We start from the raw sequence: 18,668 nt of genomic DNA on the forward strand, positions 1-18,668 counted from the left end.
GACCTAGATACAGCTGAGGTGTTTGAACTCTTAAAAACTTTGGTTTGGCCTTTTGGACTTTACAGCAGCGTGCGATTGGCATATAAACACACTGAGATTTAACAGCGTAACACTGACGGCTATGACAGGTTTAACGGTTTTACGCGTTTCTCCGACACACTGACACATCGTCTCAGAAATCTCCTGTGTGACAGCGATGTACCTGCAGGGGGAGGGGGGGAAGTGGTCGCGGCCACCACAGGTTTATCTTAACCCAGAAGGACAGCTCTGAACACTGCCTTCCAGCTGTCAGCACTGCTCTTGTTTTACTGGTGAACTCTACCACAGGTGAAAGAATTCTCTCTTCCCTATAGACTTTTGTTTGTTTTTCTCCCTTTTTTATTTTGCCAATTACTACTAAAAACTGTTATAGAAAGATGTCTTGGCTTAAATGACACTTCTGATGTTGAATTCACACTCATAGGTAGGATAGAGTAGTTAAAGGCAAGTCACTTTTGTTCCCTATTCAATAATTCCAGCTGTTTTAGCGGGACATTCTGTAATAATAATAATATGACCTGGGACCGATTTTAGTAGAGCTACCATTGGGCTTTAAAAATTATTACAAAATCTCTCTAGTGTTGTGGGCAAAGAGGAAAAATTGCAAAAAGGATTAAAATTTATATGGAAGGGATAAAGCTATGATGTCACACAAGTCAATCAATTTAATCTGTTAATCACTGAAATAAGTAAAATGGAAAAGAAAATGTATCTCAGAAGCTACAATCCAGCCGAGTGTCACTGCTGTCAGTACCTGAGAGTCACTGAGCCTCAGTGTCCATCACTAGTACCTAAAAAAAACTAATGGTGCTTAAAGAAATGCTTGCTAGCACATAAAAAGCAATCAATTAGAAAAAAATTATCTTACAGGACTCGTAATTCTCTTAGCACCATGAAATACTGTAAATGGATACTGACGTACTTGAAAATGCTGCTCCATGACCTGGATCTTCCCCTGCTCTGGACACTTCTTCAGCGATCGATCTGCATACTGACACAGGATCTCAACCATCTACCGCAAGCAAACGGATAATAAATTAAGATATGTACCTCCATACAGTAATGGTGAAGGCTGTTGTTTTTGGTTTACAGTTGAACTCACCTTGTCAGCTACAATGCCCTTTCTTTTGCTTGGTTCTCCAAAGAACCCTAGACCACATAAATGAGAAAGAAAAATAATACAAACACATCATAATACATTTAGGACTGATGTGTTAATAATGGTTAAATAAAAGGAAATGTACTACCAACACACACAAACACACTGATTAGTTTGATTTTCTCAGCTTTAACATTGTGAAATGACATGTTGGTCAGGAATGCTTCATAAATCAAGCCTGTGGTGTTTCAGTATTGCCAAACCATGTTGCTTGCGAATGTCTAGATTTTAATGAAAAGAGGAAAATACGATTGTGGAGAAAGCTGAAACAAGCCCCTTGATCTTAAATCCTACGTTACTGAAGTTCCAAACGTCAAAGGGTGTCAATATTTTATGGATACAGACTACAACACCCTTGATAAAAATGCTTAATAATCTGTGCATTTTAAAAGGAGATCTCAACAAATAGAAAGAACTCGACTGAGTTGCAGGCAATGTGCCCAACAGACAGTAAATACTGTGCATATACTTCAAAGCTAATGACCCTGCCCACCCCACCCTTCTGCCATCCACTAAATGAGACTCAGTACAGTACATTATGTGTATGTCTCAAATAGCCTGCACTCATCTTCTAGTATAAAGGTGTGCGTCTATGACAAAAACATGGGGTAGCACATGAACCTAAAAACACAGCCAAGTTCATGTACCCGAGGGCATAATACCCAAATGCCACTTAATTCATTACCTTTTACACCCGAGCATGAAATATGTGGTACACCAGCAAAGCGAGGGTGCAGGGTACCTTTTCCCTCACCAGAAAATACATTTTGAATGTGAGCTGTACAAGCGTCTCTGTGCTTTGCAAACAAAAGTGCTCTGTGAGGCGCTAAGGGATGACTTGATAATTAACATGACATTTCCAGCCCCACTCAAGCGGGCTTTTCTGGACAGATTGAGGAGAGAATGTGCATTTGTGACAGAGAAATCTCCGGACAGATCAGTGTAAATCCTTCAATACGCCCATGTGGATTAAGATAGGCATGGTCTGAAAGGCACAAGACAGAGCTGTGCCCACATTTCTTGTAGCAGCAGCTGCAAATTGTGGGTAAGTCAAAAAGTTAAAAAGTTGCAGTAGCAAAATCGTTTCAAATTCAAAACAGGGATCCCGGACCAGACTGAAATACACTACAAACAGTGGGGAAAGATACCAGGCACCGCCACAGCAACATTACTAGCATAATAGTTAAATGAAGAACCTCTGAAGGCAACTTTAAGATTAAAAGACATGAGGATAGGCACTGTGACTTCCAGCTATAAGGTGGTCATTCCTAATTTACTAATGACTGAAGGATATCTGATGATAGTCTCTAGGAAATAACACTGTGGCAACACACATATAATTCAAAGGGAGATTTCAGTTTCCTTGTGGTAAGTCTCAAGTCTTTCATCAACAAAAGGAGGAAAAACATAACCAAGGCCATTCATCTTGCCTTGAAACCCGCCAGCATTTTCATTACATTTACCTCCCTAAGAAAGACTTTCTCAGATAATTACAGCATGCACCGGCAGCTTGTCACAGGTGACATCCACAGCACTTTGCATCCCTAGATCCCCGAATCAATTAACGGTTCAATCAGTCAGACGGGGCTCTATAGAGACCAAGCAGACTTGTTACGGGTGAGACTAAGTGCTCGGTTCGGTGTAGGTTTATTATAAGCCTGATTTGTCACATCTTAAAAGCCTGGTTAAGAAAGTAAAGGTTAAAATTCAAGCAAAAGACAGGACTGGATAGGGAGGCTTTTACTACACCTTGGAACTGTTCACCACTATTCCAGTGACAGGAAGTCGAAACCTACAACCGATACTACACAGTACAGTAAGGACAGCCTGATGATCTGGGAATCAATGTAGCAGAGCACTTAGCAACTCAAGACCAGTACCTTGGAGCCTCCAGTCAATCAACACACTCTGAGAGAAGGCCAAGGATGGCACACCACAGATGCTATTTAAAATAGTCCCTGCTCTAACATGACTCTTGTCAAATTTGCACCAACAGGCAAAAAACGGTTTGTGCATGTTGGTGCTTGTTTCCTACATTAGGAACACATCATCAAAAATAAAGGAAATAATAATAAGCGAACGATAACATTTATTTGTATTGTCTGAAATTAATGAACACTAAAATCAACAAACAGGCTACAAACAATTTAACTAGGACAAAAATGTATTTAACTACCTTTACGCAACTTATATCTAAACAAATTCTTGTACACCCCATTCTGTACAGAGGCATACTTTATATGTACAAACAAAACTCTTCCACCTCTACAATTTACATAACTGTCCTTAGCAGAACTCAGATCACTTCCTGTTACTAAAGAATGACTAAGCTATGCCTCAGGAGTTCAATAAACATCAGCTAGGGACATAAGGTAGAATTGAGGTCAGAAACACACTTGGGGCGAGGTCTGGCTACTAGTCTTCACCGCAGAGGATACGAGATGCAAACAGGGTAAAGGGGTGATGCTAGGCGTGAGAGTGAGGGACACAGCAAATCACAGCAAACAGCGACCAACACTGCCAGAGGAGGCAAGGGAGTTTCTCAGAAGCAACCACCAACACAGAGAAGAACAGCAATTCATGTACCGACCATAATACAGGTATAAAACCATGGCATTCAATCAGACCGTGGTTGGTACCAGTGAGGTTTAGAGATGCAGGAGTTTGAAGTCGGTAGAAACAGAGACAAGACAGGCTTTACTACCAACCATAGAAAAGAAGAAGCTATGACACTGGGCTTAACTCCCATACTCTGAAGAAGTGAACCACAAGATCTTTGACATCCATGATGCAGACAAGGCCAGCCTGAAAAACACACATCTCATTTGTGCATCTGAAAGCCCCCGATATTTCTAATCGCAAGCTAGACAAGCCTTAGATTCTAGGAGTTGACAGAAACAGGCATATGCATATGAAAGCAATACAGGTCTAGTTTTAAGCACACACACCAAAAAAAAAAAAAAACAGTCCAAGAGTAAAAATTAATTTGGTGACTCACTGTTCTGGGATGAACTCCCTACTACGCATATTTGGCAATTTTAGACCAAACAAAATGTCTACAAATTAACGCCTGCCAAAGTGTAATAAAAATGCATGTTGTGTCAGGCACATATAATTATGTGTGCCACTATAGGCTGAGTGACTGAATCAGTTAATAAACAAACAAGCCTACATTTCTATTTAAGATCTCAGGATCAGTTGCATCAGTGTGGTATTTATGCTCTTGTTACTCTAGACAGGATACTAAAGAGGTCACACCGGTCAGCATTACTTCAAATCAGATGTTTATCCTGAAAACACCTGACAGGTTTCCATAACCGGTTACTACACAGCCAAGATGTTTTGCCCCCACAGACTCTCGGGACAGTCGGCATAATACTCACCCACTACAGCTTTGGCTGTGCCCTCGTGGAATGACCAGGCCAGGGCCAGAGCTTCCACAAACCTCTCCTGCTTCAGCAAATAATCCACTCTCTGCAAACCAGCACATCACAGGTTCAAGCAACCACAATGGAGACCTCTTTCCCATATATAGGCTATATACAGACAGGTGATAAGTTAAAGGAAAAACCAGCATGAAGTGTCTCAGTAAGGTGTTGGGCACCACGACCCACCAGAACAGCTTCAATGCTCTTGGCACAGATTCTAGAGTCTTTGGACTCTACTAGAGGGATGAACACCATTCTTCCAAAAGATATTCAAAATCCAAAATTGAGGTCAACTGGGCCTGCTCAGCAATTTTATACATGCCATAGAGCATGACAGGATATTACATGCTTAATTGTATCATGCAGTACAACTCTTTGGAGGCATCTGCTTTCGTTATGTTCCTCCACTCATTTATTCAGGTGTTTCCTTTAATTTGTCACCTTTCAATATAATCTGAAAAGCTTGCGTGTATAAACTTTTAATCTGAAAAGCATCTTCTGACACTAAAGTATTACTTGTCAGCTACATAGATGGTAGGGGTCATTATATAACCTGCCCCCGAGCCACTGTTCAGTCAATGGATCCCCCAGGAGAAACTCAGTTAAAAGTATAGCTGGCTTTTATTAATATGGAGACTGAAAATGTGAGACAATTTCTTATGAAATGAAGATAAAAATTATTGTTACAGAGGATACAGTGAAGAACTTGTGAACAAGATAACAATTAATTCTAACACAAGGGGAAAAAAATGCACAGCAGGCATTTACATTCCAGCTGTGCTTCAAAATCACATACAAAGAGAGGTAGAATTTGACTGGTTTGATTTCTACCACATAATACAAGTTTTAAAATAGCGGTCATACTTTTTATATTCATTACACACCTGTTATTATTGCTGTGGAAAATACTTGTATTCTTTACAGAGCTTACATTTTTGTTTCCTTAAAAAGCATCCTTAAAGCTAAAATGCATACAAAAATCAATGTTCTCCCTATTCATATTCAGAAGAGCCAAAGACCTCCATGGAATGTTTCAAAGCCCAACATAAAAAAATAAAAAAAAATAATACTGAAAGACTTTCAATGTAGATAATATGTGATTTGTGAATGTGATTTGTAAGCCTGAGTTATGTAATGGTATCACTTCATTTATATTTGTAGGTGCAGAAATTGGCTACAGGATAAATATATTTTATACAAACACTGAAAAGAGGTTATTAAGTGACTCAAATGAGGTTTTAGAAAATCATGCTGCAAGTTCATCCAATAATAATACAAATAAAAAAATAAACATTCCTTGCATAAAAAGCACCCATTCACAAGCTCAGCACTGAGCCAGATTCATAAATATTTAACATCATGTACAGTTTATCAGTCCTTCAACAAAAGATGGAAAACAAACATCCAATGGTACAAAATAATAAAAAAAAAAAACATTTTTGTCAAATCTTAGATGAGCACATTGACAATGTGCCCACATTCTGGATTTGCTTTTATTTGCTCCATAAGGAAATACAAGTGTCAACTTACAGTAAAGCTTTACAAATATGGCCCACTGTCTCCTGAGAGAGACATACATAATGTCATAATAGACTGAATTACAAATATAAATATACCACATAGAGGTTGTTTATGTTGGGTTTATTTTCTGAATGGCACCAGGGCACATCAGAGATTTATGGTAAGGCTCCGGATACCTGCCAAGAGGACAGCACACTTTTTCTTAAAAGTACCGGTTTAAAAAGAACAGTGCTGAACACGACCAATGGCCCTGCTGCAAGTCCAGGTGAGTATTCCTTTGAAAACCTAGCTGTGGCATGTTATTCCCTCTGTCATCTTTCACAAATCACTGCAACAGTGATTAAGAGTGACCAAAAGTTGGCCTGTGTATTTTTGAAAGTATTGTGAACAGCTGTCTTTTGGTATTTGTCCACTGTGCCAGTACATATGGTAATATAAAGCACATAACACATAATGACTTACAAGTGGGTTAAATTCGTGGATAGGTAGATAATTTGACCGAAAACTGTAAGAGTACGATTAGAATTGAGAATGAAATTAAAAACAAAACAAAAAAACACTGCAAAGGATTATGAATTAAACATTCAGCTGGAACAAAGACTGCATTCCTCATCTAACAAGCCACAGACATTTTTTATTCAGAACATTACTTCTTATCTTACCTGTCGCCAGCTTCTCAGAGTCATGATATGAACGGACTGTCAGAGAGAAGAGAGGAACAGTAAGCAGCAGTAATTTGGAAGCTGTTTACACAAACTGTATTCATGTTTACTATGTGTTAGACATGTGGTTCCCCCTTTAAAGCAAAGTATAAAAGTAGCAAATATGACATACAGTTATCATATTAGAACATTAACTTTTCCTTGTAATTACTCCCACATCAAAGATTAAGCCTAATCTCACTTTTGAAGAATAATTCTAAAATATAGGTTTTAGAATTCTGAGATAGGAACCCAGTTTCTGATTAGTTTTGAGCATTTCAGTATAGTGTAAATCTCTAGCTATGAGGCCCGACAAATGGAAATCTGTTGCAGAATGACATGTGGAAATGAACAAGAGAAAATTCTTAATACCGGCAAAGCTTCTTGCAACATGACAAGCTGCTCCCTCTTAATGCAACAGAGTGCCTATCCAGTGTATGATGTCAGCTGGTGCAAAGCTCAGGTAGATGAACAAGGTAAATGCATTTACCTAAGTCAGCACATCCCCAATATGCAAATATAGAAAGGAGATTTTCTCTGAGTCTGTGTATAGTACATCTTTTACAGAGTGCCAACTCGCTTAAATCAGATCTGTTTTTTTCTGTGCATTTAAAACTTAAATCAGTTTACATAATCTCATTGTCTTTTCTGAAACAGAACTATAAATCAGCCCGAGTTCAAACTCCAAGGCCATTTTCGGCTTTGCTACATCGACTGAGTGCCAGCTTAAATGCTACATTTTCAATCTAGCCGAGTGCTGTGGGGGCTTAGTTAATTGAGTGTCTCTGGCACACTGCTTATTCCTTCAAAGAGATTAGCTAAACCCTTTGTATTTGTACAGCAAAATCCAAGTCTCCATATTAAAGGCACTTCACTTCCTATAAGCTCAAATACTGCCCTGCTACTCTGAGTGCAGCTTCTACAGACCAGGCTTAGAATGTTCCACCTCACTGGAAAGGGGGGGTGACAAGCAGGAATGTGCCATGCAGACAAACTGCATGGAGGGACATCTTTATGGGTGGGGTGTACAGGTGTGATCCCACCCAATCAGGTGAAAGCAAACCTACTGCATATTCCCATCGGCTAAAGGTCATGATTTAGGAATATTAGGACAATTTCGATATACCACATTTCTTTAATGAAATTCTTTTCAAAAATTGTGGTGACTATTTACCTTCGTTCCCAAGTAGACAATCTGACCGCCATAGCTGCAAACAGACTGGTAGCATGCTTTCTCCCCAACTAATGCCTGCAAGAGAAAAGGTATCATTCCTACTGCAACTCAAATGACAGGCTTGACGGAGGCCGTTCGCATCCTGACTGAAACTGTAAAGATGCTACTGTACATCACGTCTGACCGGCACAGACATCATCACAATGGGCCAGCTTTGACCACACATTCATCCATAGGACATATCTCAATCTATTTGCATAGGCTTTCAATCCCATACTTGCAAAGGTGAATGCACACAGGACTTTAAATGTATTGTGGTAGATTAGAATGAACAGAACAAGTCTGGGGAAGATGAGCATGGAAAAAAACTGTATGAAAGTCCAACAAAACCATCTGAAATCACATTCAGTAAACCTTCAAATTGATTCCCCGCCCAGAGAGTCTGAACGTTAATATTTGAGGCTATCACAGATTTGAGAACCAAAATGTAGCATGCCCAACCGACTGTGCCATTGATAGATCACGTTCCAGTCCTTGACTCTACCGTGATGAGATTCAAGCTGAAAAAACTGGCTTCGGTGAGTCAGAGAGCCCAAGGAGCTCCGCTCTCATCCAATTTGAGGAGGACAGAGCGACACGAGACACTAAGTAATAGTCAATCAGTCTCAATCTGTTCTTAAATTGGTTATCTCAAAGGTCAGCTTTTTCACTCCTTGTAATGTTTTATCTGTCTCCAGGGTGGGGGGTTGAGGTGTTGGTATGGTGTGATGTTGACCTTTTCCTGTGTACCGAATGGCATTAATGCTGCCAAAGGGCAACTTACTTTTTCACTGTAGAATAAAAGCATGGATTGGGTCTCTGCCTGAAGAAACCCCTGCCAAGTCCAAAGGCATTAAATACCAGCATTCTTCCGTGACTGGTGGCGGTGGTTTGTTGCCAGTGGAATGTAATGTAATTTCATCATGCTTTGCTGTGAATCACAGATCTCTTGTGAATAGCATGTTATTTTTAACCTGTATAGGAAATCTGTAGTATACCAAAACTGTTTAAAGAACTAACCGATAAATGTTGGGATGAGACATTTTGTAAAATAATGTGTTAATTTCAAGTTTGGTTCTCCTAAACAAACCCAATTGCAGGAAGCAGTGGTTCCAATGAAAAATCATGTGCTAATCATCAGCCTTCCCAAACATTTAATTACAGCACCTAATTACAAAAGTAAACCGTTTTCATTCTCTCCAATGCAGGTGAAAATATTTCCGCTCGCCAGTCTGTTTTTCTTGCCTGTTTGTTCCAATTTGAGAATTTGATCCAGCGCCGGATAGCACACAGGCAGACTGAATTCACTTACACTTTCACAGCAGATGAAAAAGTCAGCATGGAGCGGCTCATTCCTGTAATTGAAGAACATGCCTTTGGGTTGAAGAAAGAGCTGGAAAATTACTTCCTAGCAGCTAACTCCATCTTTGGGGAATAAAATGCAACTCAAATGTAAACAAAGGCTTTCTACTTGTGATGAGTCTGAACTCGCAGAGGGCTGAGTGATGGAAGACTGAGCACAGTTGACAGCGGAGAATCATTAAGCTGGTTAGTCAGGAGGTTTTAAGTGGCCCCAGAACTCTGCACAGGCAGGTCCTTCTTTTATTTTTCTCTTCCCCCAACCTCCATCTATTTTATAAAACTGTATAGCCACTGGCAATGAATTTCCCTCAGAGGGAACATCCTCCCAGATTTAAAAAAAAAAAAAAAACGATAAGATGGCCGTCAAGAGTGAAAAACCAAAGCAGGCGAAACTATAAATATTTAACCTAGATATTCCCCATAATTCTGCTTTCTGTGCAACAGCACTGAATCTATTACCCTTTGTTAGCCATCAGTGGACCTGTCACTGCACTAAATTATGACTTTCTCCACGTCGCCGTCATTTAAATCTTCTTTGTGCCAAAGTCTTGACGCAGAGGAAATATCAACAACTGCAAGTAGTGCTTCTCAGACGGCAGGAGCGGTTTGCTCATTTGAGCTGGATTTCCATTTCAGCACCAGAAGCACTGGTAGCTTGAACAAGAGAACTAGGAAAGCAGTAGAACGATAACGACAGAAGGACCATAGGTCACAGGTGAAAACTAAGAACAGCCGCCTTTAACTGAAAACAAAAGGTATTTAATTAACACTTTTAAACTCCATCCCATTAATTTCAGATCATCGATGTTATGAGAAATATATTGTAATTTTATCAAAACTACAAAATCTACAGATTAATGGCTTGTTTGAAACTAGAGAGCTGGAGCTTTCAAACAACATCTTACTAACGTATGAATTGGCCATTTGTCAGAGTACAGGGCTAATTCGCATATGTTCCTGTTTTAGTATTTTTTAATGGGTCAGCCGAGTAACCATTTATATCATGATCGTAAAATTTCTATTGATATATGAAAAATGCACATAGCACAAACTATCAAGGAGCTTCACACAAATAAATAAACAGGGAAAATAGGCTAGAGTGTAAAGAGTTAAGAACAATCTTAGGTTCTTATAATTTAAGCTTCACGGTCAAGTCCCTTGTTACGGCCCACTCGCAGCTCTAAGCCGGCATGTGGGTCTTCAGCACAGAGCCTCTTACCAGTGCCTGGCTGACGTTGCCCCCAGTGGCCAGTGACTTGAAGTGACTGCTGTTGTAGACGAGCTGTACCTCCGCAATGTCCAGGGTCTCCAGCTCCTCCTGGCTGGGCCGGTCAAACACGTGCAGCTTCTCAGCACTGTCCATCAGCACCAGCGTGCGAGAGTTAATCCACTGCCAAGGAGAGGAAGGGGATAAAGACCGTACACACAGTTACCACAGGTGTCTTTGTGCATCGATCTTAACGATTCCCTCCCCTCCGTTTCACACACACATGCACATTTTCTTCCCAGATTATCAGACTTTTAACAATACTGTTGGTATGCGGAAAAGGGTATCGCTCAGGGACCGGGTAACAACAATCACCCCTACTCCTCTATACAATTCACTCAAAATTAACGAGGAGGAAACAAGTTGGGGTCAAAGGTTAGTATTCAGGATTCAAAACTGATATTTCAAGAAATTAATGACAGAATATAAGGAAAATGTCTGGCCTATATATTTTTGCATGTATCTTTTTACAATGCATGTTCTACTTTGGTGTGGTATAAATAAGTATCTAGAAAGGTAACTTCAGGCATGTGCACAACTCATCTCTCTTGTTTCCTATCATGTGACAAGACCTGAAGTGAAATACACTTGGTACCAAAACAGAAAACAATTGCATTGTGTTGATTACTTTCTATATCTGTCAAAATATATATAGTGTGGACTGCTAAAGGTAATCAATGAAAACCTTGGTTTGACACTGATCACAGCTGGGCATGGTTTCGAACATTGTAATTGTCCTGCACTAGGGAAGGCCCTCACAGTACCTCTGGAAGGTATAAAATGCCTACCAGGTTAATAAAATGAAGAGCACCCAATAAATGTCATTAAATTGTGGAAACTGGTGCCACGCATTAATACCGATCTGAAATAAAAGTACCTCAGCTCAGTTTCCTATCTCTCTGAAGTCTCCTAGAATTCAGCATAAACCAATGGCATTCGCCTAAATGAGACCTCATGAAACTCACTTCAAGGGCCCAAAGCCATATAAAAGAAATATAAAGCATTTTGAATTTGGAAGGGGTTGCTAGAAACTAATAGAGATTGTCCCACTCCAGCTGTGCTTGGACCATCCACAGTAAGGGCTCGTTCACACTAGAGGTTTGTTTCGTATTCAGTACGGTTGGCAAATGAAACAAAACATGTAGTTTTGACTGTACAGCAGTACCAGCGAATTAAGATAGCATGCGCATTTATATGTATCTGTTCATTTGTTAATGGTAACATCAGTAATCTTAACACAATTGCATATTGGGGAATATACATCAAGGGTGTTACACCAAGGCATTTCTGTAATTTCTTTCTAAATGGAATAAAATACTAGTAAAGTTAACATGCATAGATAGAGCGTACAATTTGATCTCAAGATACCGCGTGGGAGCGAGTCATTCATTCATTCAATTTGAGGCTTATCTGTACTTTCGTTTGAGTGAGAAAAGTGTCAGAAATAACAAATTCCTATATTTAAAAAAAAAAACCTTGATGAATACACCCCATTATGTTTAATGTATTATGTAAAGCAGCACTATATTTTTAAAGGTATGGCAGTAACTGTAAAATACTCCTAGACAGATATTTATGGGATGTGGGACTACTGTTGTATATTTTTATATAGGCAAAACAATCACCATTCGGAAGCGCAGCACTGATTATAATATTCACAAGTATTGTTGCATTCATTAACTGCATACAGTGTGTTTAAATGGATGGTTGGATTTTTTCACTTTTCAGACTGTGGTCATAGATTCTGAAACTGAATTGCTCTGCTGGTCAGATCTGCACAGAATGATGGCATTCTGCACAATGTAACGCACCCATATAGGCACAAACGCAGCACGCTTGTACACAAGGCAAGTGTGAACAGCCAGCACACAGACATTGTTTCAAAGCAAACTAACAAAACCCAGTGTGAATAGGGGGTAAGTGCCGGTTACAAGAGAAAAGAGAACGCCCTTCTGTCAAGGCTAAAGCACACAGTCAATGTAGTCTACAGACAGTGCCGATTTGATCGGACTCACCGTGACACTGATGAGGTCATAGTTCAGGTGCAGCTGTTTCTGTTTCATGACATGGATAGCCCCAGAGTCATCCTTCTTCACCTGACACAAACAAACGAAACTCATAAGTAAGGCATTGACAAAGAGGGAGTGCTGCATCATTAAGAACAATTCAAATGAGCAAAATGACACAGATTTATCTTCTATCACTTTGGAATGATGTACAGAACACCTATTCTGCCAACAGACATGCAGCAGGTCACTGTGAGGCCAGTACAATACCAGAGAGATTCCCATTCGTGACCAACATTTCACAGAAGGAAATCATCGAGCAAACACAAGAAATCCCCTCGACCAAATTAAGACAAATTGGCCTCAAGTAGGGCTGGGCGATATGGCCAAAATACAATATTGCGGTATTTTTCACATTCTTGACTGTATGACGGTATTTTTAATGGCCATTTTATACTGTTCATAAAGCAAAAATAATAGGACATCTGACATTGAATTACGTTTCCTGTTCTGTGTCAGTTGTCTTGAAACCAAATCATGTCCACACTATCAACGACGCACCTTTATTCAGGACAGATTCACAGGGGTCACCACGTTTCTGTTAAGTTTCAGCCACACTCCTCTCCTCCATCTCGTCTTCATTGATTGTGCATTGATCACATTTGTTTGTTTGTTTGTCAACACACAATACACATGGAGCTTATAAGAACATAAGAAAGTTTACAAATGAGAGGAGGCCATGTGACCCATCATGCTCGTTTGGTGTCCATTAATAACTAAGTGATCCAAAGATCCTATCCAGTCTATTTTTAAATGTTCTCAAATTTTCAGCATCTACCACATCGCTGGGGAGTTTGTTCCAGATTGTGACTACTCTCTGTGTAAAGAAGCGTCTCCTGTTTTCCGTTTTGAATGCCTTGTAGCCCAATTTCCATTTGTGTCCCCGGGTGCGTGTGTCCCTACTGATCTGGAAGAGCTCCCCTGGTTTGATGTGGTCGATGCCTTTCATGATTTTGAAGACTTGGGTCAAGTCCCCACGTAGTCTCCTCTGTTCCAGGGTGAAAAGGTTCAGTTCCCTCAGTCTCTCAGTAGGACATTCCCATCAGACCTGGAATAAGTCTGGTTGCTCTCCTCTGAACTGCCTCTAGAGCAGCGATATCTTTCTTGAAGTGTGGAGTCCATAACTGTACACAGTATCCAGATGAGATCTAACTAGTGCACTGTACAGTCTCAACATTACTTCCCTTGTTTTAAATTCTACACTTTTGACAATATACCCTAGCATTCTGTTTGCCTTTTTTATTGCTTCCCCACATTGTTTGGATGGAGAAAGTGAGGAGTCCACATAGACTCCTAGATCTTTCTCATGCGTTACTTCATCCAGTTCTATTCCTCCCATAGTGTAATTATAGTGGACATTTCTGTTACCTGCATGTATTACCTTGCACTTGTCCACATTGAATTTCGTCTGCCAGGTGTCGGCCCACAACTGAATGTTATCTAAGTCCCTTTGAATATCCTGTGCTGCGAAGATTGTATCTGCTGAGCCACCTATTTTAGTATCATCTGCAAATTTGACAAGTTTGCTAACTATCCCAGAGTCCAGATCATTAATATAGATTAGAAACTGCAAAGGCCCTAGTACTGATCCCTGTGGAACTCCACTAACAACCTCACTCCAGTTAGAAGCAACTCCTCTAATCGACACCCTCCGTTTCCTATACATCAACCAGTTCATAATCCATCTACTTACATTACCCTGAATGCCTACAGCTTCCAATCTGAGGATCAGTCTTTGGTGTGGAACCTTATCAAAGCTTTCTGAAAATCTAAGTATATCATATCATATGCTTTCTGATCTACAGCTGCAGTTGCATGTTCAAAAAATTCTAATAAATTAGTAAGACATGATCTGCCTCGTCTAAACTCATGTTGACTATCTCCAAGAATATGGTTTTCATTAAGATACTCCTCTATTTTCTGTTTAATCATTTTTTCCAACATTTTACAGGTGATGCAGGTGAGACTGACTGGTCTGTAATTTCCTGGCTCAGTTTTGTCCCCTTTCTTTTGTCCCCTTTCGATATCTGGCTGAGGCGCATTAATTCCAGAACAAGGGTCGCGTTCGAGAAGCGCAGATCTGCGCAGAGACTCAGAGATGCGTGTTACTGCAGTGTTTCTGCGTGACGCCACTAAGACCCAGCCACAGAAATCTGCGCAGAATCTAGCAGCCCAGCACAGCTCTGAGAAGCTGCTGCAGGAAGCGAGCTGTGGCTTTCAGACAAAAGATTATGCAGAAATCAAGAGGGACGTGTTAAGCTGAATGAAAACTACTACAGTCCCCTTGTTAGCGGAGGCGAATGTCATAGATATAGAATTCTAGAGCAACACTTGTCAATGCTTTATTACATAATTAAATCAATTATTTTTAAAAATTGAATGTAAATCTATGATGCACAATAATTAAGTTGTTACTTAAATGACTGGCAATTCTATTTTTTAAAATAACTAACATAAAAATAATAAATCTTCCAATTACATTGATTTCTGCATGGTTTGCAAAGGTGGTCCCGTTCTTGTAGTGCAGATGTGCGCAGTTCTGCGCAGATTTGCATGATCCAACCTATCCCATTGGTGGAGCTGTGCAGATCTGCGCAGACCTGTGGAAATTTGCGTTACACAAACACTATCTGCATTTTTGATCAGATGCATCTCATGTCAGACAGCGCAGTCTCAAGAAGCGAGCGCAGCAAGTTGTGGGATATGCGAACACGATCCAGTTTATTGGTAGCTGAATGCTATGACTCAATGACACAGTAAATAGTAAATTATTAAAAACTTTAAAATACCGATATGAAGGTATAGTAAAAGTCCAAACCGGTCCGTAAATAAATACCGGTATATCGTTTTTTATGGTATACCGCCCCCAACCCGAGCCTCAAGTTCTCAGTTCAGTGGGATTCTAACTGAATATTCAAGTTCAATCTAAGTACCTCGCATGAGAGAAGGATCAAAATGGATGCATTAATTTCTTGAGGTTTGTATGAAATTAATATACGTGCTTTTCTTGGAAAACGGATACCAGCTTTGTTAACAGCACTACATAATGAGATTTCTAACCTGGCTCAGAGATAATACTCAAGAGTTAGACTATTAAAATGCTTATAAATGTAAAGTGTTGGATTGAAGGCAATACTTACTAGAAGGAAATGGACAACATCTCCCCTGCAGAAGACCAGCATGGGGTTGACAGCCTTTTGTACTGCGACAAACTGCCAGGCCAGCTGGGGTACACTAGCGGGGTCTGTCTGTACAACACAACAACACAATCAAACACACAGGAACACTAGATCAGAACAATTTCATTGTTCTGTAAACAGTGTTTAACTTCAATATAACAGCACAGATTGTAAATGCTAGCAATTATTTAAATAAATGGATTGCAAATAATGGCTGTGTGTATACATTTTGCAATGTTGCTGGCAGTTAAGGGCTTGGATACAACAACTTTTAATAGAACCTGTAAAATGACAGCTGCTTGTGTCTTATGAGTAGTAGGACCTAAAATTCATGGCGTGACTTGCATGGTTCTCATAAGATTACTTAGAAATAACAGTCACTGTTTCTGAGCTTATCTTTCGGTATTTGAGGATTACTGAAAGCTTTAACAAGTGAAAAACTAGGATTTATTTTTTGTTCTTGCTTCTTGGGAAAAGAAAGGAGTCCCAATATCATGGATCACAAAAAGGTTAATGTGAATTCAAAAGAGTTAATCTGCATTAATGAAAGTGAAAAGTCGCTTTGGCTTTTCTGCGGCAGAGAATAAATGACATATTACATTAAAACGCAACTCATTTTGACAAAACTAATACTTCGGTAAATAACGCCCCTCCAGAAAAATAATGGAAGTGACATTCTGCTTAATAGCATTCTAAATGTTAAACTCATAAAGCTTTCAAATTGAGTGCTGCTATTTCTGTTTCTCAGTGTCACTTACTTTAAGAAACACAAGAGAAAACACTCCCACGTGTCAGACAGGGCTTGCTTGAGAAATGGTACAAATCAGGGGTGGCTATTATCATTTGCGTTTCAAAAAAAATAATTTAATATGATAAAAAGGGATGCAACATCCATTAACATCCAGCTTTATAAAAGACTGAAGAGCAACTCCAACTGCAAATGCATCAGCCACTGTAAATAACAGCAGGTCAATCTCAATAAACCAGTAGTTAAATAAGATAATACACATGTAACAAACAAATACACTTGAGTCTAAGAATGTTTTATTTGTTTATATTTATATAAATGTTTACTAATTTCACAATAATGTAATTCTTACAATTATTGAGGTGATGACTGAGTCAGAAACATTTGCAACAGGACAGTACATACCTTGCCATAGGGAAATGTCATCCACACTTTTAGGGACGGTTTTAACCCAATGACTAAAATCTGAAACACAAAGAGTGGACAGGTCATGACCTTCATCACTGCAAAAAAAATCCACAAAAGTATATTTTATTCTGCATGATATTCCTAGAACAAGCACAGATTTTCAGTTACTGTGAACATCGCTGTTTAAGAGAAGCCTCACACATTTTTTCTTCCTAAAACGTCTTACAATTCACAAAATGCACTGCATAATTGACTAAGTAAGAACAGTCTAAGGAAAGACTAAGTGTTTATCGTTAGTATTACTTATAATTATACTAAGACAGAGACTTAGTCAATGTTAATGCAACTGACCCCTGTTTATATTAGTAAAGCCATTTGTGTGTGGCTGCCTAAAGGGCTGTCTTCCCTTTAAGGTGAAATCGCCCCAGGATTTATTTCCAGAGTGTAAGATACTGGAAGGCAAAAGCAGCAAGATAAAATTAAATATTTAACATATCTATGATACTATCCCAAGAGTTAAAGTCACTCATTATCAATTGACATAAGTAGTCTGTCATTTGCCTAGATTCCCTCCTTAAAATAGTAATACTTGTTAATGTCTGATGTATATTACCAGTAAGACTTGCCACATTTTCAGATGAAAAGCAAAAATGTTCAATATGAATATCCATCAGTGCTGCTTCAATACAAACCAAATAAAATAAATCCATTCAGAGTTGCTGAACATTTTCTTCAAAAAAAAGTCACTGCACACAAATACATGAACAACAATGTGACAGAAGATGCCAAACGATGTGCAAGAGAGCCTATTGAGATTCATTCAAGCACATATTAGAGGGTCACTCTCATTCTGGACATGACCAGATAGTTCTGCACTTTATTGGGCTCATTTCACACTGGTGGCTTTCCAGCAGAAGACCCTGGTACTGGGGTGTAGCAGTACCTTGGTGAGAGAGGCCATGGCCAGCAGGGAGTACTGGGCGATAGGGTGGTCCCGGAGATCGGCCCTGGCGTGTAGGGGCTCGACGCAGCACACCTCCCCCTTCGAGCCACTGAACAGGCAGCGAGACTCGCATGTCCTCATCCCCATGACCCTCCTGTAACACGCACAACACAGGGAGAAGCAGAGTGAGACAGACAAGGCCTCCCAGCATTCCCCTCAGGATAGAAATAGGAGACGGCATAGAGCTGCACTAAATGAAATGTCTTTAAAAATCATAACTGCAGCAAATAAGAAGCTCATCTAAACAAACTGCCAGACTACTCTTTCTTAATGGAACGACACCAAGTCAGACGATGCTTCTTGCTCGCAGTGCTGCAACATACATGAAAAATAAACATTATAATAATACACTCACCTAAAGGATTATTAGGAACACCATACTAATACTGTGTTTGACCCCCTTTTGCCTTCAGAACTGCCTTGATTCAACAAGGTGCTGAAAGCATTCTTTAGAAATGTTGGCCCATATTGATAGGATAGCATCTTGCAGTTGATGGAGATTTGTGGGATGCACATCCAGGGCACGAAGCTCCCGTTCCACCACATCCCAAAGATGCTCTATTGGGTTGAGATC

The 18,668-nt window shown here is 39.7% G+C and overlaps 1 protein-coding gene across 5 annotated transcripts in view; it reads right to left on the reverse strand.

Moving 5' to 3' along the window:
• Positions 1–18,668, reverse strand: part of vps8 (VPS8 subunit of CORVET complex) — a 183,437-nt gene that overhangs the window by 154,222 nt on the left and 10,547 nt on the right. For 4 of the 5 annotated variants that reach the window (XR_010804780.1, XM_066688391.1, XM_066688392.1 and 1 more), the window contains exons 10-19: positions 18,035–18,188; positions 17,089–17,148; positions 15,897–16,004; positions 12,706–12,786; positions 10,643–10,813; positions 8,023–8,097; positions 6,810–6,845; positions 4,582–4,672; positions 1,142–1,188; positions 962–1,051 (exon numbers count right to left, since the gene is read on the reverse strand). Coding sequence is in view for 4 of the 5 variants with exons in the window: in XM_066688391.1 (XP_066544488.1) it covers positions 962–1,051; positions 1,142–1,188; positions 4,582–4,672; positions 6,810–6,845; positions 8,023–8,097; positions 10,643–10,813; positions 12,706–12,786; positions 15,897–16,004; positions 17,089–17,148; positions 18,035–18,188 (913 nt within the window). In the remaining variant the exon portion in view is untranslated. The remainder of the gene's footprint in view (positions 1–961; positions 1,052–1,141; positions 1,189–4,581; positions 4,673–6,809; positions 6,846–8,022; positions 8,098–10,642; positions 10,814–12,705; positions 12,787–15,896; positions 16,005–17,088; positions 17,149–18,034; positions 18,189–18,668) is intronic. The other variant, XM_066688393.1, reaches the window with a different exon arrangement.

The sequence above is a fragment of the Amia ocellicauda genome, chromosome 16 (assembly GCF_036373705.1).
Source record: "Amia ocellicauda isolate fAmiCal2 chromosome 16, fAmiCal2.hap1, whole genome shotgun sequence".
NCBI classification, from domain to species: Eukaryota; Metazoa; Chordata; class Actinopteri; order Amiiformes; family Amiidae; genus Amia; species Amia ocellicauda.